Below are 17,372 nucleotides of genomic sequence, written 5' to 3'. Positions count from 1 at the left end.
AACTGCTCTGGAAGACCTGTGAGGTTCACATGTATAATAGTGTTGCCATTTACTGTTTAAAACCCAAAATACATTGAAGGTTTTTTCTGGTTTGGAGTGGTGTGTGTGTGTGTTTTCCATCCAGTTGAATGGGAGTAATAACTACTAGTGATGACTGGGGCTGCTTCGAGAAGTGCCTTGTTAAAGGAGTGCTCAGAAATGCATTCCAAGCCTGATCACTTTAATAGCATCCGCCTGCCATTGTCCTGAATTACAGGTACAAATCCAGTTGATCATGTGATGTGACATGTCACCCCCTGCAGCCCAATTAGAAACAGTCTACCAGAAATGGGAGAAGATGGAAAGAGGTTACTAACCCTCCCGCACAGGGAAAGGACTCGAGAGGCTGAGAAACACTCAGAACGGCTCTCTTCCAACACCTTGTGGAGTCTGTGCCGTGTCGAGGCTGAGATCAAGGAGACCCGCTATTAGGTGTAGGCCATGCAGTGTTAACGTCAAGGCAGATCACAAAGTCTGACTGCCTTTGCTGAAACACTGATTTACAGCAGGGGCATATTAAACACGGTTTGAACACGACGCTCATATTAAAAATGGATGCAAAATATGAGAAATATACAAGAGGACCTCCATAGGGTTCAATACACATGAGAACAATAAGACTAGCAATAGACAAGCTCTTACTGCAATTTACCCCGTTCCATTAAAGGTGAAAAATCTTACATAGGAAATATTTCATTTGTAGCCGTCAGTTGAAGACAAAATTCCCATTTTAGAAACTCTTGTGCTCTGTGAGGGACAGCGGGTTACGCACAAGTGTGTGTTACATATCGCAGGTATCGCTGTGTAGTCTGTTCCTGTTTCCCCTGGCGCTATAAGGGTTAAAATATTCTGGGATGATGTAATTGAATTACATCATTCAACCTGCTGACCAATCGGGAGGCATGTAAGAGACAGTCTAACGTTGGTGCAGGAAGGCGCGCCTCGCTATTGGAGGGTATGGCTCTGTTCAATCTGTATTGGTGTTGGGAGCGTCTCCTCCCCCTCGCTTTGGGTTTGTTTATGAAGCGACAATTGGTGTGGTCTTGAACGTCAATCAAACTGCTGTGGTTAGATAGGACGGACATGTATTTATCGACTTTGCTTGGCTTTTTTCAGGGGGGGTATTTGTAGTCAAGTTCAAGAATAAGATATAACTACATATTAATGTGTTATGGGCAAAATGGTTTTTAATATTTTTGTGGAATGACTTTATGAAAGTTGCCTTAACTATGACGTGTTCTCAATATTACTTTGGTATTGGCCAAGTTCAATGTCTGTCAACATTTTGACTCTGCCTCTCGCCCTATACGCATTACTGCGACCACCCACCGGAGGCGTGTTCTTATTCATGCTATTCTACCATTGGGTCCCCAAAGCGTCATTCTCCAACATGCCCCACCTCCATTGCCAGAGCTCAGCCCATTGCCGGGAGCGCCTGTCTGTCACTGCAGTGTCCTGCCCGTCAGGTTCGGTTGAGACGCAACAAGCTCCGCAGCTCCGAGGTACGTGACAGGAAGAGACCGAGCGACAGGTACGAGCACCCCGGGAAGGACGGGGCAGAACCGGGTCTGCGGGCTGGCTTGTGGGTAGTTGTCGAGTGTCGTGTCTTGGTTTCGCGGCGCTGTCTGGGTGCCAGTCTGTCGCGGGCCGGGAGGAGGCGAGTTCGGGAGGGGGTGGGGTACTGTTATTGAGCCAGCGAGAGGTGGGGGGGATGGGAGACGCACAGTGTTGTTATTTATTCATTATTTTCCATTATAACTACTGATATCGCTGTCAAGCAACGAGGGACTTATTCAGTAGCGTTCAGTTGCCGTCCTCTTAAAATACTTTCGTGTTTGTGCTGTGCGTGTAATGGAATTCCACAGTAAACAACACTGACGTTCAGTACCCCAGAGTTTACACATTTAATATGTAATGCCTTCTACTGAAGCCTAACACTTATTTCTGAAAAACAGTATCCGTTCTAAAAAATAAGTAAAGCAAGCCACTGTTCTGAACCGCTTTCTCGTGTTTGTTTACATTTTGCTTCTCCGAGTTACATTGCATAACCACCAGCTGCTGCAGGTACACATGTTCAGTTCACGGAGTGACATTAGTGACGCGAGGCTTGGGCAGCGAGTCCAGCGGCTTGTACAAACTGGAGAGCCAGCCACAGTGGTTTCTAATGACGTGAGTTCACAGAATCGGGGACTATGGAAAGCTACACATACGCATATATCTGTATGAGGTGTGTAATGTTGCTTTTGTAGCTCCACAGATACACCTTTTGAGATGCAGAACATGTTTCATATTTGCAGTGTTATGGAAACAGACAACACTTTTCAGTCTTTCTTCTCATATTATATAATATAAACGCGGATCGTTTCTTTGCAGTCAGCTTTTGTCTCAGGAACCATTTGAGATCCATACTAAATGTCAGCAGGAAAAGGACTTTTGGTTGAAATATTTGACTTCAAATTAATTAATTTTCTGTAGTATTTCAAAATTCAGCACTATTGAGTCAGTGTTTAGTAGTTTTGGATGAATGAATATTATCAGGGATATATTTGGCTGGAATGTGTCAGCAACCTTGCTTTGAGGTATTGGGTTGAAATTTACTACAGAGCTAAACAGCTCAGCTTTTTATAGATGTTTAGTATGATGTATTTAAAAGCAGCTTGTTCCATTGTCAGCCGTGTCTGGAGTAATCTGATGTTATTCCGCTCTCCTCAGTGGATATCTACAGAGTGTTCATGGTCTATCTTCTATATAGACCACTTGCGTTGCTTGGTAATTTATTACTGAAGTACCGTATCTAATAAAAGAGAACATAAACCACTGAAGAGCTCACTATCAGAATACGTTAAGCATTATTTATTTACTGTTTACACTGAATAGCACAGGATGTAAACTTTGAATTGTTTGATCGCTGCTTTTCTTAGACTCTGTGGAGAACAGCAAGCCACACAAACCCAAGCAGCTGTTTGTTCACATGAAATGGTAAATTAGCCCGATCAACACCAAAGACCCTCACCTGATTCTGTGGAGACTTCAATCCCAATAATCAGACCGCGCCTCTCTGAGTGGTGTGCTGAGGGTCCCGTGCCTCTCTGAGTGATGTGCTGAGGGTCCCATGCCTCTCTAATGAGTGATGTGCTGAGGGTCCCGTGCTCTGATGAGTGATGTGCTGAGGGTCCCGTGCTCTGATAAGTGGTGTGCTGAGGGTCCTGTGCTCTGATGAGTGATGTGCTGAGGGTCCCGTGCCTCTCTAATGAGTGATGTGCTGAGGGTCCCGTGCAGCTCTGAGTGGAGTGCTGAGGGTCCCGTGCAGCTCTGATGCCTGGTGTGCTGAGGGTCCCGTGCTCTGATGAGTGATGTGCTGAGGGTCCCGTGCCTCTCTAAATGAGTGATGTGCTGAGGGTCCCATGCAGCTCTGAGTGGAGTGCTGAGGGTCCCGTGCAGCTCTGATGCCTGGTGTGCTGAGGGTCCCGTGCAGCTCTGAGTGGAGTGCTGAGGGTCCCATGCCTCTCTAATGAGTGATGTGCTGAGGGTCCCGTGCTCTGATGAGTGATGTGCTGAGGGTCCCGTGCCTCTCTAAATGAGTGATGTGCTGAGGGTCCCATGCAGCTCTGATGCCTGGTGTGCTGAGGGTCCCGTGCAGCTCTGAGTGGAGTGCTGAGGGTCCCGTGCAGCTCTGATGCCTGGTGTGCTGAGGGTCCCGTGCAGCTCTGAGTGGAGTGCTGAGGGTCCCATGCCTCTCTGATAAGTGGTGTGCTGAGGGTCCTGTGCTCTGATGAGTGATGTGCTGAGGGTCCCGTGCCTCTCTAAATGAGTGATGTGCTGAGGGTCCCATGCAGCTCTGAGTGGAGTGCTGAGGGTCCCGTGCAGCTCTGATGCCTGGTGTGCTGAGGGTCCCGTGCAGCTCTGAGTGGAGTGCTGAGGGTCCCATGCCTCTCTAATGAGTGATGTGCTGAGGGTCCCGTGCTCTGATGAGTGATGTGCTGAGGGTCCCGTGCTCTGATAAGTGGTGTGCTGAGGGTCCTGTGCTCTGATGAGTGATGTGCTGAGGGTCCCGTGCCTCTCTAATGAGTGATGTGCTGAGGGTCCCGTGCAGCTCTGAGTGGAGTGCTGAGGGTCCCGTGCAGCTCTGATGCCTGGTGTGCTGAGGGTCCCGTGCAGCTCTGAGTGGAGTGCTGAGGGTCCCATGCCTCTCTAATGAGTGATGTGCTGAGGGTCCCGTGCTCTGATGAGTGATGTGCTGAGGGTCCCGTGCTCTGATAAGTGGTGTGCTGAGGGTCCTGTGCTCTGATGAGTGATGTGCTGAGGGTCCCGTGCCTCTCTAATGAGTGATGTGCTGAGGGTCCCGTGCAGCTCTGAGTGGAGTGCTGAGGGTCCCGTGCAGCTCTGATGCCTGGTGTGCTGAGGGTCCCGTGCTCTGATGAGTGATGTGCTGAGGGTCCCGTGCCTCTCTAAATGAGTGATGTGCTGAGGGTCCCATGCAGCTCTGAGTGGAGTGCTGAGGGTCCCGTGCAGCTCTGATGCCTGCTGTGCTGAGGGTCCCGTGCAGCTCTGAGTGGAGTGCTGAGGGTCCCCTGTTCACTGTACTGTGTGAGATTCCTGCTTCATACAGCTTGGCAGGCAGGTCTGTTGAATGCCTGGGAGTCAGTGATGGGCTCGTACCTCCTGTTTGCTCTCCTGTTTAGTCAGTACTGGGTGTGTGTGTCCTGAGTGAGGCAGTCCCTTTGTGGTTTGCTTTGAACAGCTCACTGACAGAAATAGGCCATGTGGAACATTCGTCACTAGTGTTACTAATGCTGTGTGTGAGAACTCTGCACAAACACCAGTGTTACTAATGCTGTGTGTGAGAACTCTGCACAAACACTAGTGTTACTAATGCTGTGTGTGAGAACTCTGCACAAACACCAGTGTTACTAATGCTGTGTGTGAGAACTCTCCACAAACACTAGTGTTACTAATGCTGTGTGTGAGAACTATGCACAAACACCAGTGTTACTAATGCTGTGTGTGAGAACTCTGCACAAACACTAGTGTTACTAATGCTGTGTGTGAGAACTCTGCACAAACACTAGTGTTACCGATGCTGTGTGTGAGAACTCTGCACAAACACTAGTGTTACTAATGCTGTGTGTGAGAACTCTGCACAAACACTAGTGTTACTAATGCTGTGTGTGAGAACTCTCCATAAACACTAGTGTTACTAATGCTGTGTGTGAGAACTCCCTAAGGAACCAAGCTCTGCTGCTTGATTATCACATTGCTTAATACAAGTTTTTTGTCTATTGCTAATGATCATTTTATCTTAAATAAAATATGATCGTAAAAAGTAGGCCATCAAATAGTGTATCACAATTCACCTTGTATTGGGTCCTGCAGATTTGTGAAATTTATTTGTATCTTCAGTGTATTAAACCCCTAGTCAAACACCCTAGAGGCCCCAGGCCTGAATCATTGCGAAGCACAAAATGTAATACATGCTCTGCAATGGGAGTGTTGGCTGTTGCTGAAGCCTGGAGTGGCTCAAACTGAATGCTCTGCAGTGGGAGTCTAAATATTCAGCAGTCCTAAACCTGTTCCTAATCCACTGTGGAATGTAGTCAGAGTGATTCTGCAGCATGCTGTGCTGTTTACAGGAGTAACCTACTTGTCTCTTCTCTATCCGCAGAGTTCATCAGCGAGGCTCCCAATCCAGTGATCTGCCCCATCGGTGAAGCCCCCCAACCCCTCACCCCTCCTCCCCACCCCCCTCACAGTTCAGCCAGCCATGGCAGGCCGCGCAGCTTCCCGGCCCAATGGCCAGTCTCAGGCCAGTAAGATCTGCCAGTTCAAACTGGTGCTGCTGGGAGAGTCGGCCGTGGGCAAGTCCAGCCTGGTGCTGCGCTTCGTGAAGGGGCAGTTCCACGAGTACCAGGAGAGCACCATCGGGGGTGAGGCTCAGCGCTTGCATGCCAGACAACACTGCCTGCAGAACAGGACCAATTCCGTGTCCGAAATGCATTGCTGTACTACTTCTGAATCCAAGTCGCAGTTTTCTGACTGAAATAAAAGTTCAGATTTGTGGGGAGTGACTTGGATGAAGGATTTTTAAGTTTGCGTGTGTCAATTATTCTGAAGTGCTTAAAGAAGAGCTGCTCTACACAGTGATGCCCACGACAGTAACAACTCTTCATACAGTACAAGTATATTAACATGTTATGATGTGGCTTTTAAATGAAGAGTCAATATAGGTGGATTTGTAACTAGTAATAAAGCAGTATATAATAGAGTTCTGGATGGTGTGTGCCTGTGTGAGGGTTATATCAGCACTCAGTGCTTTCAGCCTCGCTCCATTCACTTCTACTCATGCTGATATTCCACCACATATTCCATCGCTGGCTGATAACCCTACAGTAAAATTCTTTACAAATGTTTTGAATGACGTGTACAGGAACTTCAGTAGTAAGGCCACATTTGATTGGTCCCTTGACTGGCCAAGGTGTTTATGATACTTATATGAGACCAAAAGCACTGGTAGCTACTTGTGGCTCTCGGTGCTTTTGAGGTCTTGAAAGCTAGTGATTATGTATTCTAGCTAATCTAACAAAGTATCAGATCTGCAGACATGCATTACGCATCGTGGCCCTCGTGTATTACATGCCTACAATTAAGAGCTATGTGTCCTATGATACCCTGTAGTGTGTAGTTCTGACATCCGAACTGCACGCATAGTGTGCTACTAGATATGTTTATGATGTAGGAAGTTCCCTACTTAATACCAGAATTAGATTTTATGAAAGTAAATATTTAAAGCGATGTAATTAATTACTACAGGACCTCCCCAATACTACAAACCCTAGTAATGATCTCTCTCTCTCTCTCTCTCTCTCTGTCTCTCTCTCTCTCTCTCAGCCGCTTTCCTGACTCAGTCAGTGTGTCTGGATGACACCACAGTGAAGTTTGAGATCTGGGACACAGCAGGCCAGGAGAGATACCACAGCCTGGCACCCATGTACTACCGCGGGGCCCAGGCTGCCATCGTGGTGTTCGACATCACCAACCAGGTGTGTGCCTCACCGCCACTCCGAGCACACAAAACCACACCTGTGCCCAGTGACAGGGCTGTAGTGGAGGCGGTCGTATGTACAGTACATATCACACCTTTCCATTTATCTGGAAACCTGCTTATTCAGGTCTAGTGAAAGTAATAACATGATTTAGTTACTGAGAGTGTGACATTCTGGGGATATAGGGGGATAACTGTCTGTACATTTGTGTCACAGTTAAATGTTTGCACATGTCTGGGCAAACCGACAATAACTATTAAACACTCAATCGTGCTGAATTTAGAAATACTAAGAAAACTTCAGTGACAAATATTTTAACTACAAGTCTTGTTTAACGTATTTTCACCTGAAGAAGAGACCTTCTGAGGTCTTGAAAGCTTGTGATTTTAATTATTGTTTAGTTAGTCCAATAAAAGGTATTTAAAAAGACTTCTGGTTGAAATGTTTGTCATTGAGTTTATTATGTTTTGTTTTTTAGTATTTCTGATCTGGAGAACCACTTATAGAATGGATGGTACTTGGTATTCTCATCCTAAGTTATTTGGAGTGTCAGATTGTGTGGTTACATGGAGGCATCTCTCTCTCTGTATGTCACACGTTTACATCTTGAGAACAGGCATTATTCCACACGCTGTACATCGAGCATGTTAGTATACTTTCCCATGATACTAGCACCTCATTTACTTAATGACATCTTGAATACCACTTACCCAATTTCAGTTACACTCTTCATCACCATTTTTATTCTGTACTATTCAGTTTTTTATCATACTGTTCAACTTTTTTGTCACAATGTCCGGTCTGATTCACAGCTGCGGCTGGTGGGTGGATGCACAGTATTTGTGGACCAACGGCTGACCCTTTTGTGTTTGTTGCAGGAAACGTTTGCACGAGCAAAGACTTGGGTCAAAGAGCTGCAGAGACAAGCCAGCCCCAGCATTGTGATCGCACTGTCTGGAAACAAGGCAGACCTGTCCAGCAAGAGGGCAGTGGAATATGAGGTAGCTGTCCATCCAGCTGATGTCAAATAGTAGCATGCTCTTCGAAGCGTTTTGTATTTTTTGTTCTCTATAGTTGCAACATGTTGATACATGCAGGGCGATTCGATTCATAATTCACAAAAACTGTGACGCACCGTGGTCACGTTTAAGTAGAATTGAAAAGATGCAAAATTCTGATGTTGCACAAATAATGAATATCATGTAGGTGCTGCATGATACAAGCTGCTCTCTGCTCCATAGAATATCTGGGTATTGAATGATCCTAATTCCATTTTGGAATTATCTTCCGATTCATTTCAGTTCTCAAGTTAATTTATTGAACAGTGTTAGCCATTCTTGATGTCGTTTATTTTTGTTTTCTTTTAACTCATTCAGTGCCATTGTCCTAATTTGAGGACAGGCCACTTTGTAATTTTTTTGGAGCATTTATAACTGGCACCTACCTGTTATTTTCATTATCTCTAACTATATTGATATGATAACTTACTCTAATTTTGTTAACTACGAAAGTTAAGTCTAAATGTAATGTATCAAATGACATACGTTTTCAAAGAATCTCATTTGGTACTTCATGGGTTAAGGAGAGTTTTCTATGTGCTAACAACTATTCTAATTGACATTTTACAGCTTGTACTTTCTAGAGGGGTACTGAATCAGAGGTCTTGTACTGCATGATGTGGTTTTAATACAGAATAGTGTGGTCATAATGGCCTTAATATACAAGTGGATTTTACACTGCCCTCGACAGGATTTAGCTTAATCGTGATCTGGTGGTCTTTGTTTTTTTTTTTTAAATAATAATAATAATAATAATAACAATACTATTTTGGGTTTGTCATACTTTTGGTGAACCAGTGTTCATGCGTCTCCCTAAACTTCCTTGAATTTTTTTTTCTCATTAGGAAGCACAAGCCTACGCTGATGACAACAGTCTGCTCTTCATGGAAACATCAGCCAAGACTGCGATGAACGTCAACGACCTCTTCCTGGCAATAGGTGAGACACCAGCACCAATCCACTCTTACTACTGCCTGTGAACACACTGCACCAATCCACTCTTACTACTGCCTGTGAACGCACTGCACCAATCCACTCTTACTACTGCCCGTGAACACACTGCACCAATCCACTCTTACTACTGCCCGTGAACACACTGCACCAATCCACTCTTACTACTGCCCGTGAACACACTGCACCAATCCACTCTTACTACTGCCCGTGAACACACTGCACCAATCCACTCTTACTACTGCCCGTGAACACACTGCACCAATCCACTCTTACTACTGCCCGTGAACACACTGCACCAATCCACTCTTACTACTGCCCGTGAACACACTGCACCAATCCACTCTTACTACTGCCCGTGAACACACTGCACCAATCCACTCTTACTACTGCCCGTGAACACACTGCACCAATCCACTCTTACTACTGCCCGTGAACACACTGCACCAATCCACTCTTACTACTGCCCGTGAACACACTGCACCAATCCACTCTTACTACTGCCCGTGAACACACTGCACCAATCCACTCTTACTACTGCCCGTGAACACACTGCACCAATCCACTCTTACTACTGCCCGTGAACACACTGCACCAATCCACTCTTACTACTGCCCGTGAACACACTGCACCAATCCACTCTTACTACTGCCCGTGAACACACTGCACCAATCCACTCTTACTACTGCCCGTGAACACACTGCACCAATCCACTCTTACTGCTGCCCATGAACACACTGCACCAATCCACTCTTACTACTGCCTGTGAACACACTGCACCAATCCACTCTTACTACTGCCCGTGAACACACTGCACCAATCCACTCTTACTACTGCCCGTGAACACACTGCACCAATCCACTCTTACTACTGCCCGTGAACACACTGCACCATCCACTCTTACTACTGCCCGTGAACACACTGCACCAATCCACTCTTACTACTGCCTGTGAACACACTGCACCAATCCACTCTTACTACTGCCCGTGAACACACTGCACCAATCCACTCTTACTACTGCCCGTGAACACACTGCACCAATCCACTCTTACTACTGCCCGTGAACACACTGCACCAATCCACTCTTACTACTGCCCGTGAACACACTGCACCAATCCACTCTTACTACTGCCCGTGAACACACTGCACCAATCCACTCTTACTACTGCCCGTGAACACACTGCACCAATCCACTCTTACTACTGCCCGTGAACACACTGCACCAATCCACTCTTACTACTGCCCGTGAACACACTGCACCAATCCACTCTTACTACTGCCCGTGAACACACTGCACCAATCCACTCTTACTACTGCCCGTGAACACACTGCACCATCCACTCTTACTACTGCCCATGAACACACTGCACCAATCCACTTTTACTACTGCCCATGAACACACTGCACAATCCAGACAATATCACTCATGAGGATAGCTGTAAGCAATCCTTTCTCGTCTGGGTTATGCGGCTGTCTACATTCGTGGAATAACTACAGTGCCCTATGAACGTTCATGGTGTGTCCTGTGAATGGTCTTGGTTGAAATGCTGAATAATGCAGAGGCTGGTTAGATGGTCAGAGGCACTACAGTAGAACTGTCCAGCACAGAGAACATTGGCACACTGAAAGAGGCACTTGCCATTGTTGTTACCTCTTATATGGCTAGTGCTAATAAAAAGGTAATACATCAATCATTTAAAAACCTGGTTAGCCCTCCTTTCACACATGCAGCTCAACATGGAGAGGAAAGTCCTGCTCTGTAGTGCTGTTCCTTCAGTGGTGATGCTTCAAAGTTTACAGAAGTGTTTATTCCCTGCAGAGGCATGTGAGGAGATGGTCTGTATGCACTTGCATGTGTTGACCCTACATTGTTACATAGATTGGTCCACTTGTTGAAGTTTAAATCTTGGTGATCATTAGAATTAACAGTAAGAGAATATGTTTAAAAGAAAAAAAACTAGTACTTGAGGTAGCTTGACATGAAATATATTAAATGACTGGTTTAAGATTGCTTCTGTGCTTTGCCAGCCAGCTTACTGACACTGTGTATGTGGCCAGTAGAGGGAGACTGACTGTTTGTGGGAAGATCTTTGGGCTGGAAGCCAGGTCGGGAGTACACTCTGTAACCACAGGGGGGCGTCTAGAATCCTTGCATTTCCCAAACACTTACCACAACCAGGATACATGTTTCACTTTAGTTTAGTTTAATGAAACAATGGAAACCACATTCTTTTTAATATTTGTTTGTGCTCGGAGAGCCGTGCAGGAGCCTTATTTAAATATCCTTTAAATGTGAAATGACCTTTGCAATATTACAGTCCCCTCCCGTCTTCAGACCTGTTTCACACAAGCAGAAAAACCAATCAGGTCCAGGGCGTGTAGCCAGAGGCTGAGGGATTATCAGGCAAAAGCAGACCGCACACAAATTCAGGATTTGAATATTCAAAGCAGGAAAGGAACGATTCTCAACCAGAGTTTGTTTCAGTCTCAGCGAAAGGATCTCGAGCTCAAGCAGTAAGAAACAAAGTGAAGTAGACCGTGTTTCAGACAGGCCTGCTTTCAGTGTGCTGTAGAGGCACTGGAGCCAGGCGCTGGTCTGCTTGACTTATTTTCTTCTAGTTATACCTAAGAATTCGGATTGAGTGTTGTGAGATTGTGGATCAGCACCGATTCTTGAAATGAGGCTGTCAGTTTATTTAGGAATGGCAGTACAACTGTTACTGCACGTTCCAGGCATCACTAAAACTTATTAGGAACAAGTTTAGTTATACAAGGTGCTTGCAGGACCCCCTCGCTGCTGGGCTGTTCACAAAGAAGGCAGTGCAGCTGGAATGGGCTCCTTCCTGCAGAGCTGGTCTTGATGGTGGAAGTATTTTGTTTAACAGAGAGTTAGAAATGCATGGAATAGCTTATCAGTACATAGCAGAAAAAATAGCCACAATACATTCATATAGCCTGTCACACCTTCCATTAACTCAAACATGCAGTTCTGAAAGAAACGTGGTCTTGCACATTTTCATTTTAACCCTGATATCTGGTGCTAGTTTGGCTTGAAGGGGCCTCTCAGTTTCTGTGCCTTATTCTTTTGGGTATCTGTTTGGACTTCCTGTGTCATTTCGCCTCAGCATTTCTGGGTCAAAGCATGTTACTGTGCATCCGGCAAAGGCATTCCGTGTGGAGTTCAGGATGTGCCCTATAGCCTGGAGTTCGCCGGATCGAGTCCAGGCTATTTCACTGCCGACCGTGGATGGGAGTTCCCAGGGGGCGGCGCACAATTGGCCGAGCGCCGTCCCGGTGGGGGAGGGTTTAGGTCGGCCAGGGTGTCCTCGGCTCACCGTGCACCAGCGACCCCTGTGGACTGGCCAGGCGCCTGCAGGCTTGCCTGTAAGCTGCACAGAGCTGCGTTGTCCTCCGACGCTGTAGCTCCAAGGTGGCGGCATGGTGGGCCCGCAGAGTGAAAAGAAGCGGACCGCTGACGGCACACGTTTCGGAGGACGCATGCGTGCGTCCGTCTTTGTCTCTCCAGAGTCCGCGCAGTGGTGGCTGCGGTGAGCCGGGTTGAAATAAAAATAATTGGACATTTCAAATTGTGGAGAAAACCATTAAAAATAATTGGCGATTCCAAATATATATATAAAAAAAAGCATGTTACTGTCTACAAAGCATGTCAGTCAATAGGGGAAGCAGCTGGGATGGAGACAATTTCACCCTCCAGGTGACCAAGCAAGTGCAACACTAACTGAAAGCATGGCTTGCAAACAGAGATTTCTTTACCCACGTGCAGTACCAGATATCATGTTTTAAAATAATTTGAGACTTGTATAACGGTCTCTGTAATGCTATTTTTCTGTGACTAAACATTGTGAAGTCCAACCCCCTCTCTCTGTCTGTATCTCTCTCTTCCAGCTAAGAAGTTGCCAAAGAGCGAGCCCCAGGGCAGCAGCGGGGGGCCCCCGAGCCAGGTCCGAGGGGGGGTGGACCTGAACGAGCAGAGCCAGCCCAGCAGGAGCCAGTGCTGCGGCAACTAGATATGGGGCCAGGGCAACGAGGGTGGGGGGGGGAGAGAATGAGAGAGAGAGAGAGAATGTGTTCTACAGTAACAACACCACAGGGGCAGTGAGGCTGTGGGGGGGGGGGGGGGGCGGTTAGTTAAAATTTTCCAGCCGGAGAGGATCAGGGGATCAGAAACTCAAAGCTGCAGCCTGACGACCAGCCTGGCTCCCTCTCCCCTCGGAAACGGAGTCCAGCTTCCATCACGGCATGACGGACATCAAAACCAGGCTTTGAAAGAAGTTTATTTTTAAATTGGTGTCCAGAACAGTAGCATTGCCCCTGTGCAATCCCATTAACCATATCTAGCCCAGGCCACTTGCTTGAGTACTTTTGAAATAGTGATCCCTGTCCGGTTGATTTTAAAGATGCTCCATTGAGGTTTATGAATGGAATTTGGAACAGGGTGCTTTGCTGCCCCTGTTGAATGTTTAGCTTCCTGAACAATACCAGTGCTTGACATCAGTTATAACCTTCAACTGCTGCAGGCAGTACCAGGAGCGTGCCAGTGTGGGGTTGACAGAGTAGCAAGCATGGTTAACAAGGAGAGGACGCGTGTGTCCCTTTAGTGACCTGTTTTTAAAACTCAACTATGTCTGAAAAACTAGGGAAGACTATAGTCTGCTGACTGCAGCTTTAAAATAGTCAATTTTAGGTTCAAACCCAATTCTATTTAAAAATAAATGAATAGTCTTTTGCGATCTTGTGTGCATATAATGCACATTGTTTTCCATGGGTTATTACTGTTTCCAAAAATGTCTCTCAAGTAACAGTAGTTCAAAGCGGAATGAAATCCAACGAACACAAATCAGGTCTCAAAAGGATAATATTAAATGTAATAAGGCTCAAATCTATCAAAACTCAAGCCCTCCTCCTTTTCCTTTCTCATCTTTTACAGATATTATTAAAACCAGAATTAACACTCCTAGATGATTGTATTCAGAACAAACTTCTGTAAATGAAAGTGAAGTGTATTATTATTATTATTATTATTATTATTATTATTATTATTATTATTATTATTGTTTTGCATCTCTTACTGCATTAGTATAGCTGCAGAATCACTTTTCTTACAATGGCTGTTCAACACACCTGAGCTGGGGAAATGTCGGATGCAGACTTCTAGAAGCTACAGTTAATTCTGGCTTGCGGTGAATCGAAAGTTTTAATATAATAAATGGAATCGCTTTGCCATTGACTTTCATTATCCTGAGTACTTCCCTCTGACATACAGGGACGTCACAAAGGCTCCCATTGACAGCGCAGCAGCCTGTCCCTGAATGACGGATTCGGCTGAAGTCGAGCGGAAGAGGCACTTTCTTTTAAACAGAACTTGAACAAGGAAAGACTTTGTCAAAACATAGTGCCCTCCCTAGTGACAATATATAACATGCCAGTAATATTGGAGAGCACCGTCCTGCTGTTTGAATTTCTTTTTTCCATTTCTCTCATCATTGTATGGTGTTTGCAATCGTTGAGAGTGGTTCTGGATTCTGTCGTATTGTTGAGCTGCTTACCTAGAGAATCCTAACTACCGGGACTGAACAGCCTTCCTCGTTCCCTTCACGTCATGTGACACTTCCACCTTTATACGGCCAGACAGCAGGTGGGGAGCTGTGAGGTCACACTGTTGCACGATTTCTGTGCTGGCAGTTAGGATTCTACAGAGAAGCTCAAAGACAGTTAGACAGATTTGGAGAAAAAAATGATTTTAACTCAACATTGCAGCAACAGAAGCCAGAACTACTCAGAATTAAAAATAATCAAAAAATCAATAAAAATGACTTCCTTTTTAATAATCTAAGTAAAAATTCATACAGAATAATATAATTCAATATAATTTGCACTCTAATTTTGGTATATTAAAGCTTTTAATGATGATTGATACTACTGATGAATACAAACAGCTTGAATTATATTCCAGTACTACTAATACAGTCCCTACTGGCTGAGGATAACCCCTCCCCTGTGTGCGGGAGTTTGATTGGATTGGTTTATGAAGAGGGAGAAACGCTGCTTATAAAAAAGTACCGCAGTGAATAATTAAAAGCACAGCACAGTGAAGTTCAATTTCTGTAACATTTTGCAATCTGGTTGCATAGGAACGAAGAATGCATGTGTGAATAAAAAACAGATTGGAACTTTACCCCAAGTTTTAAAAACGGATACAGCCTGGAATAAAATGAAAGTGTAAGGCGCCATCGCTGTAACTTATTGTTACAGTGGTGCCATAATTTAACAGCATTAAAGAATAAATGGGGGGGGGGGGGATCCAAACAGAATTGGAGAAACTGCAGCATTTATAACCCTGTTTATAACTTATATCTTCATTTTTAATTAAGTTGCTAAAAATAAATAAATACGTAATAGTGTATGACTCAATACTAAGCAGAGAAAAGCCTCTGCTGTGCTATCGAGGTAACAATCATGGCGCAGAAATACGGTGGCTGATCCACAATTAATGTAAGAAATATAAAAAGTACTGTCTTCATGTATGTATTAAATGGATTCCCTTTCTTATTATACCCGAGTGTTGTTATTTTATCCTGTCTGGTCAGTGCAGTTTAATAGTTTAATTTGTAACTTTTCACTTATAACCTTTTGGAGATTTGTGTCTTCGCTGTCATTAGTGTAACACCAATAGGATGGCTGGAGGTGCCTCCCTCTTCTCATTCAAGTCATGAGGGCACCAGGTTGTTACTGGTCTCGGAATAGAACTCAAGTGTAAGGCACACAGGCAGGAACTTTTAGTGTGGCAGGAAAACAGAAAGAGTTCTGTAAAATTAAACTGAAAAATGAGGGCTTGATTAGTAAACCGAAGGCAGAACAAAGCAGGGATATAAACTCTAATAATGGTTCCCATGGACGCTATTTGGTTTCCAGTTCATATTACTTCTGTTACCTCTTTGAGAAGTTTGAGTCTCACCCTCTCCCTTTAGTCTCACATTAGTGATGCAGAAAGCCCTTGCTCTAGCAGTGCTATGACCTTTGATATGAACCACGTAAGCTCAGTTTGAATGATGTGACAGAAACAAGAAGAACTGGAAACCAAACCACATGAGGTAACAGAAGTGAGGTCTGCTAGGACTGCTCCCTTATTAATCATGTTGCAACACTATTGTAGAATAGGAGTGAATTAAAGACTGGAGGAAGGGGATTGACAGCATGCCCTGGAGTGCCGGGGCTCTGAAATGAGACAGCAGGAGTCTTTGTGATTTCAGTCAAACTAACTGCCAAACTAAGTGGTAAAATCGTTCAGATACAAGAGATGACATTATCACTCAACAACCCTCTGGTAAAATGCACACTGAAACCCCTTTCCCTTCACACACCAGCAATAGAGCACGCGGCACACTTTCTAGGACAATGACAGTAAAGAGCATTTGAAGTCGAATGTGAGATGTGACACATTTACCATTGAGCTTCATGTTCCAAAGACGTCCTAGTGACTGCCAACAGTAACACATTAATCCCAGTTTACAGCTTACTGCACAAACATAATTAAAACTAATAGCGCTATAAAAGCCTGGCACAGTCCCATAGCAATAAGCAGTGACTGTGAACCTAGTGCAGTGATCTATCACAGAGCCGTGCGGTACTATACACATAGCCGTGCTGTACTATACACAGAGCCGTGCTGTACTATACACAGAGCCATGCTGTACTATACACAGAGGTGCAGTACTATACACAGAGCCGTGCAGTACTATAAACAGAGCCATGCTGTACTATACACAGAGCCGTGCTGTACTATACACAGAGCCATGCTGTACTATACACAGAGCCATGCTGTACTATACACAGAGGTGCAGTACTATACACAGAGCCGTAATGTACTATACACAGAGCCATGCTGTACTATACACAGAGCCGTGCTATACTATACACAGAGCCATGCTGTACTATACACAGAGGTGCAGTACTATACACAGAGCCGTGCTGTACTATACACAGAGCCGTGCGGTACTATACACAGAGCCATGCTGTACTATACACAGAGCCGTGCTGTACTATACACAGAGCCATGCTGTACTATACACAAAGCCGTGCTATACTATAAACAGAGCCGTGCTGTACTATACACAGAGGTGCAGTACTATACACAGAGCCGTGCTGTACTATACACAGAGCCATGCTGTACTATACACAGAGCCATGCTGTACTATACACAGAGCCGTGCTATACTATACACAGAGCCATGCTGTACTATACACAGAGCCATGCTGTACTATAC

The 17,372-nt window shown here is 45.1% G+C and overlaps 1 protein-coding gene across 2 annotated transcripts; it reads left to right on the top strand.

Moving 5' to 3' along the window:
• The first annotated feature begins 1,441 nt into the window (after nucleotides 1-1,441).
• LOC131709243 (ras-related protein Rab-5B) lies at nucleotides 1,442-15,663 on the top strand. 2 transcript variants are annotated; one of them, XM_059011494.1, is made up of 6 exons: nucleotides 1,442-1,570; nucleotides 5,702-5,963; nucleotides 6,925-7,076; nucleotides 7,958-8,080; nucleotides 8,983-9,076; nucleotides 12,995-15,663. In XM_059011494.1, exons 2-6 carry the CDS (start codon nucleotides 5,801-5,803, stop codon nucleotides 13,114-13,116), a joined length of 654 nt encoding a protein of 217 aa, XP_058867477.1. In that variant the 5' UTR covers nucleotides 1,442-1,570; nucleotides 5,702-5,800; the 3' UTR covers nucleotides 13,117-15,663. The 2 variants fall into 2 exon arrangements, with proteins under 2 accessions (XP_058867477.1, XP_058867478.1); XM_059011495.1 differs by having other exon boundaries at nucleotides 1,465-1,541.
• The last annotated feature ends 1,709 nt before the right edge of the window (nucleotides 15,664-17,372 follow it).

The sequence above is a fragment of the Acipenser ruthenus genome, chromosome 42 (genome assembly GCF_902713425.1).
Source record: "Acipenser ruthenus chromosome 42, fAciRut3.2 maternal haplotype, whole genome shotgun sequence".
Taxonomy (NCBI): domain Eukaryota; kingdom Metazoa; phylum Chordata; class Actinopteri; order Acipenseriformes; family Acipenseridae; genus Acipenser; species Acipenser ruthenus.
This window is presented reverse-complemented; position numbering and strand designations above follow the sequence as displayed.

Excerpts from the sequence above, each read along its gene's own strand:
- LOC131709243 (XM_059011494.1), top strand. The coding sequence starts at position 5,801 with ATGGCAGGCCGCGCAGCTTCCCGGCCCAATGGCCAGTCTCAGGCCAGT. Across the intron at positions 5,964-6,924 it reads CCAGGAGAGCACCATCGGGG|CCGCTTTCCTGACTCAGTCA; the intron begins GTGAGGCTCAGC and ends TCTCTCTCTCAG. Across the intron at positions 9,077-12,994 it reads CGACCTCTTCCTGGCAATAG|CTAAGAAGTTGCCAAAGAGC; the intron begins GTGAGACACCAG and ends TCTCTCTTCCAG.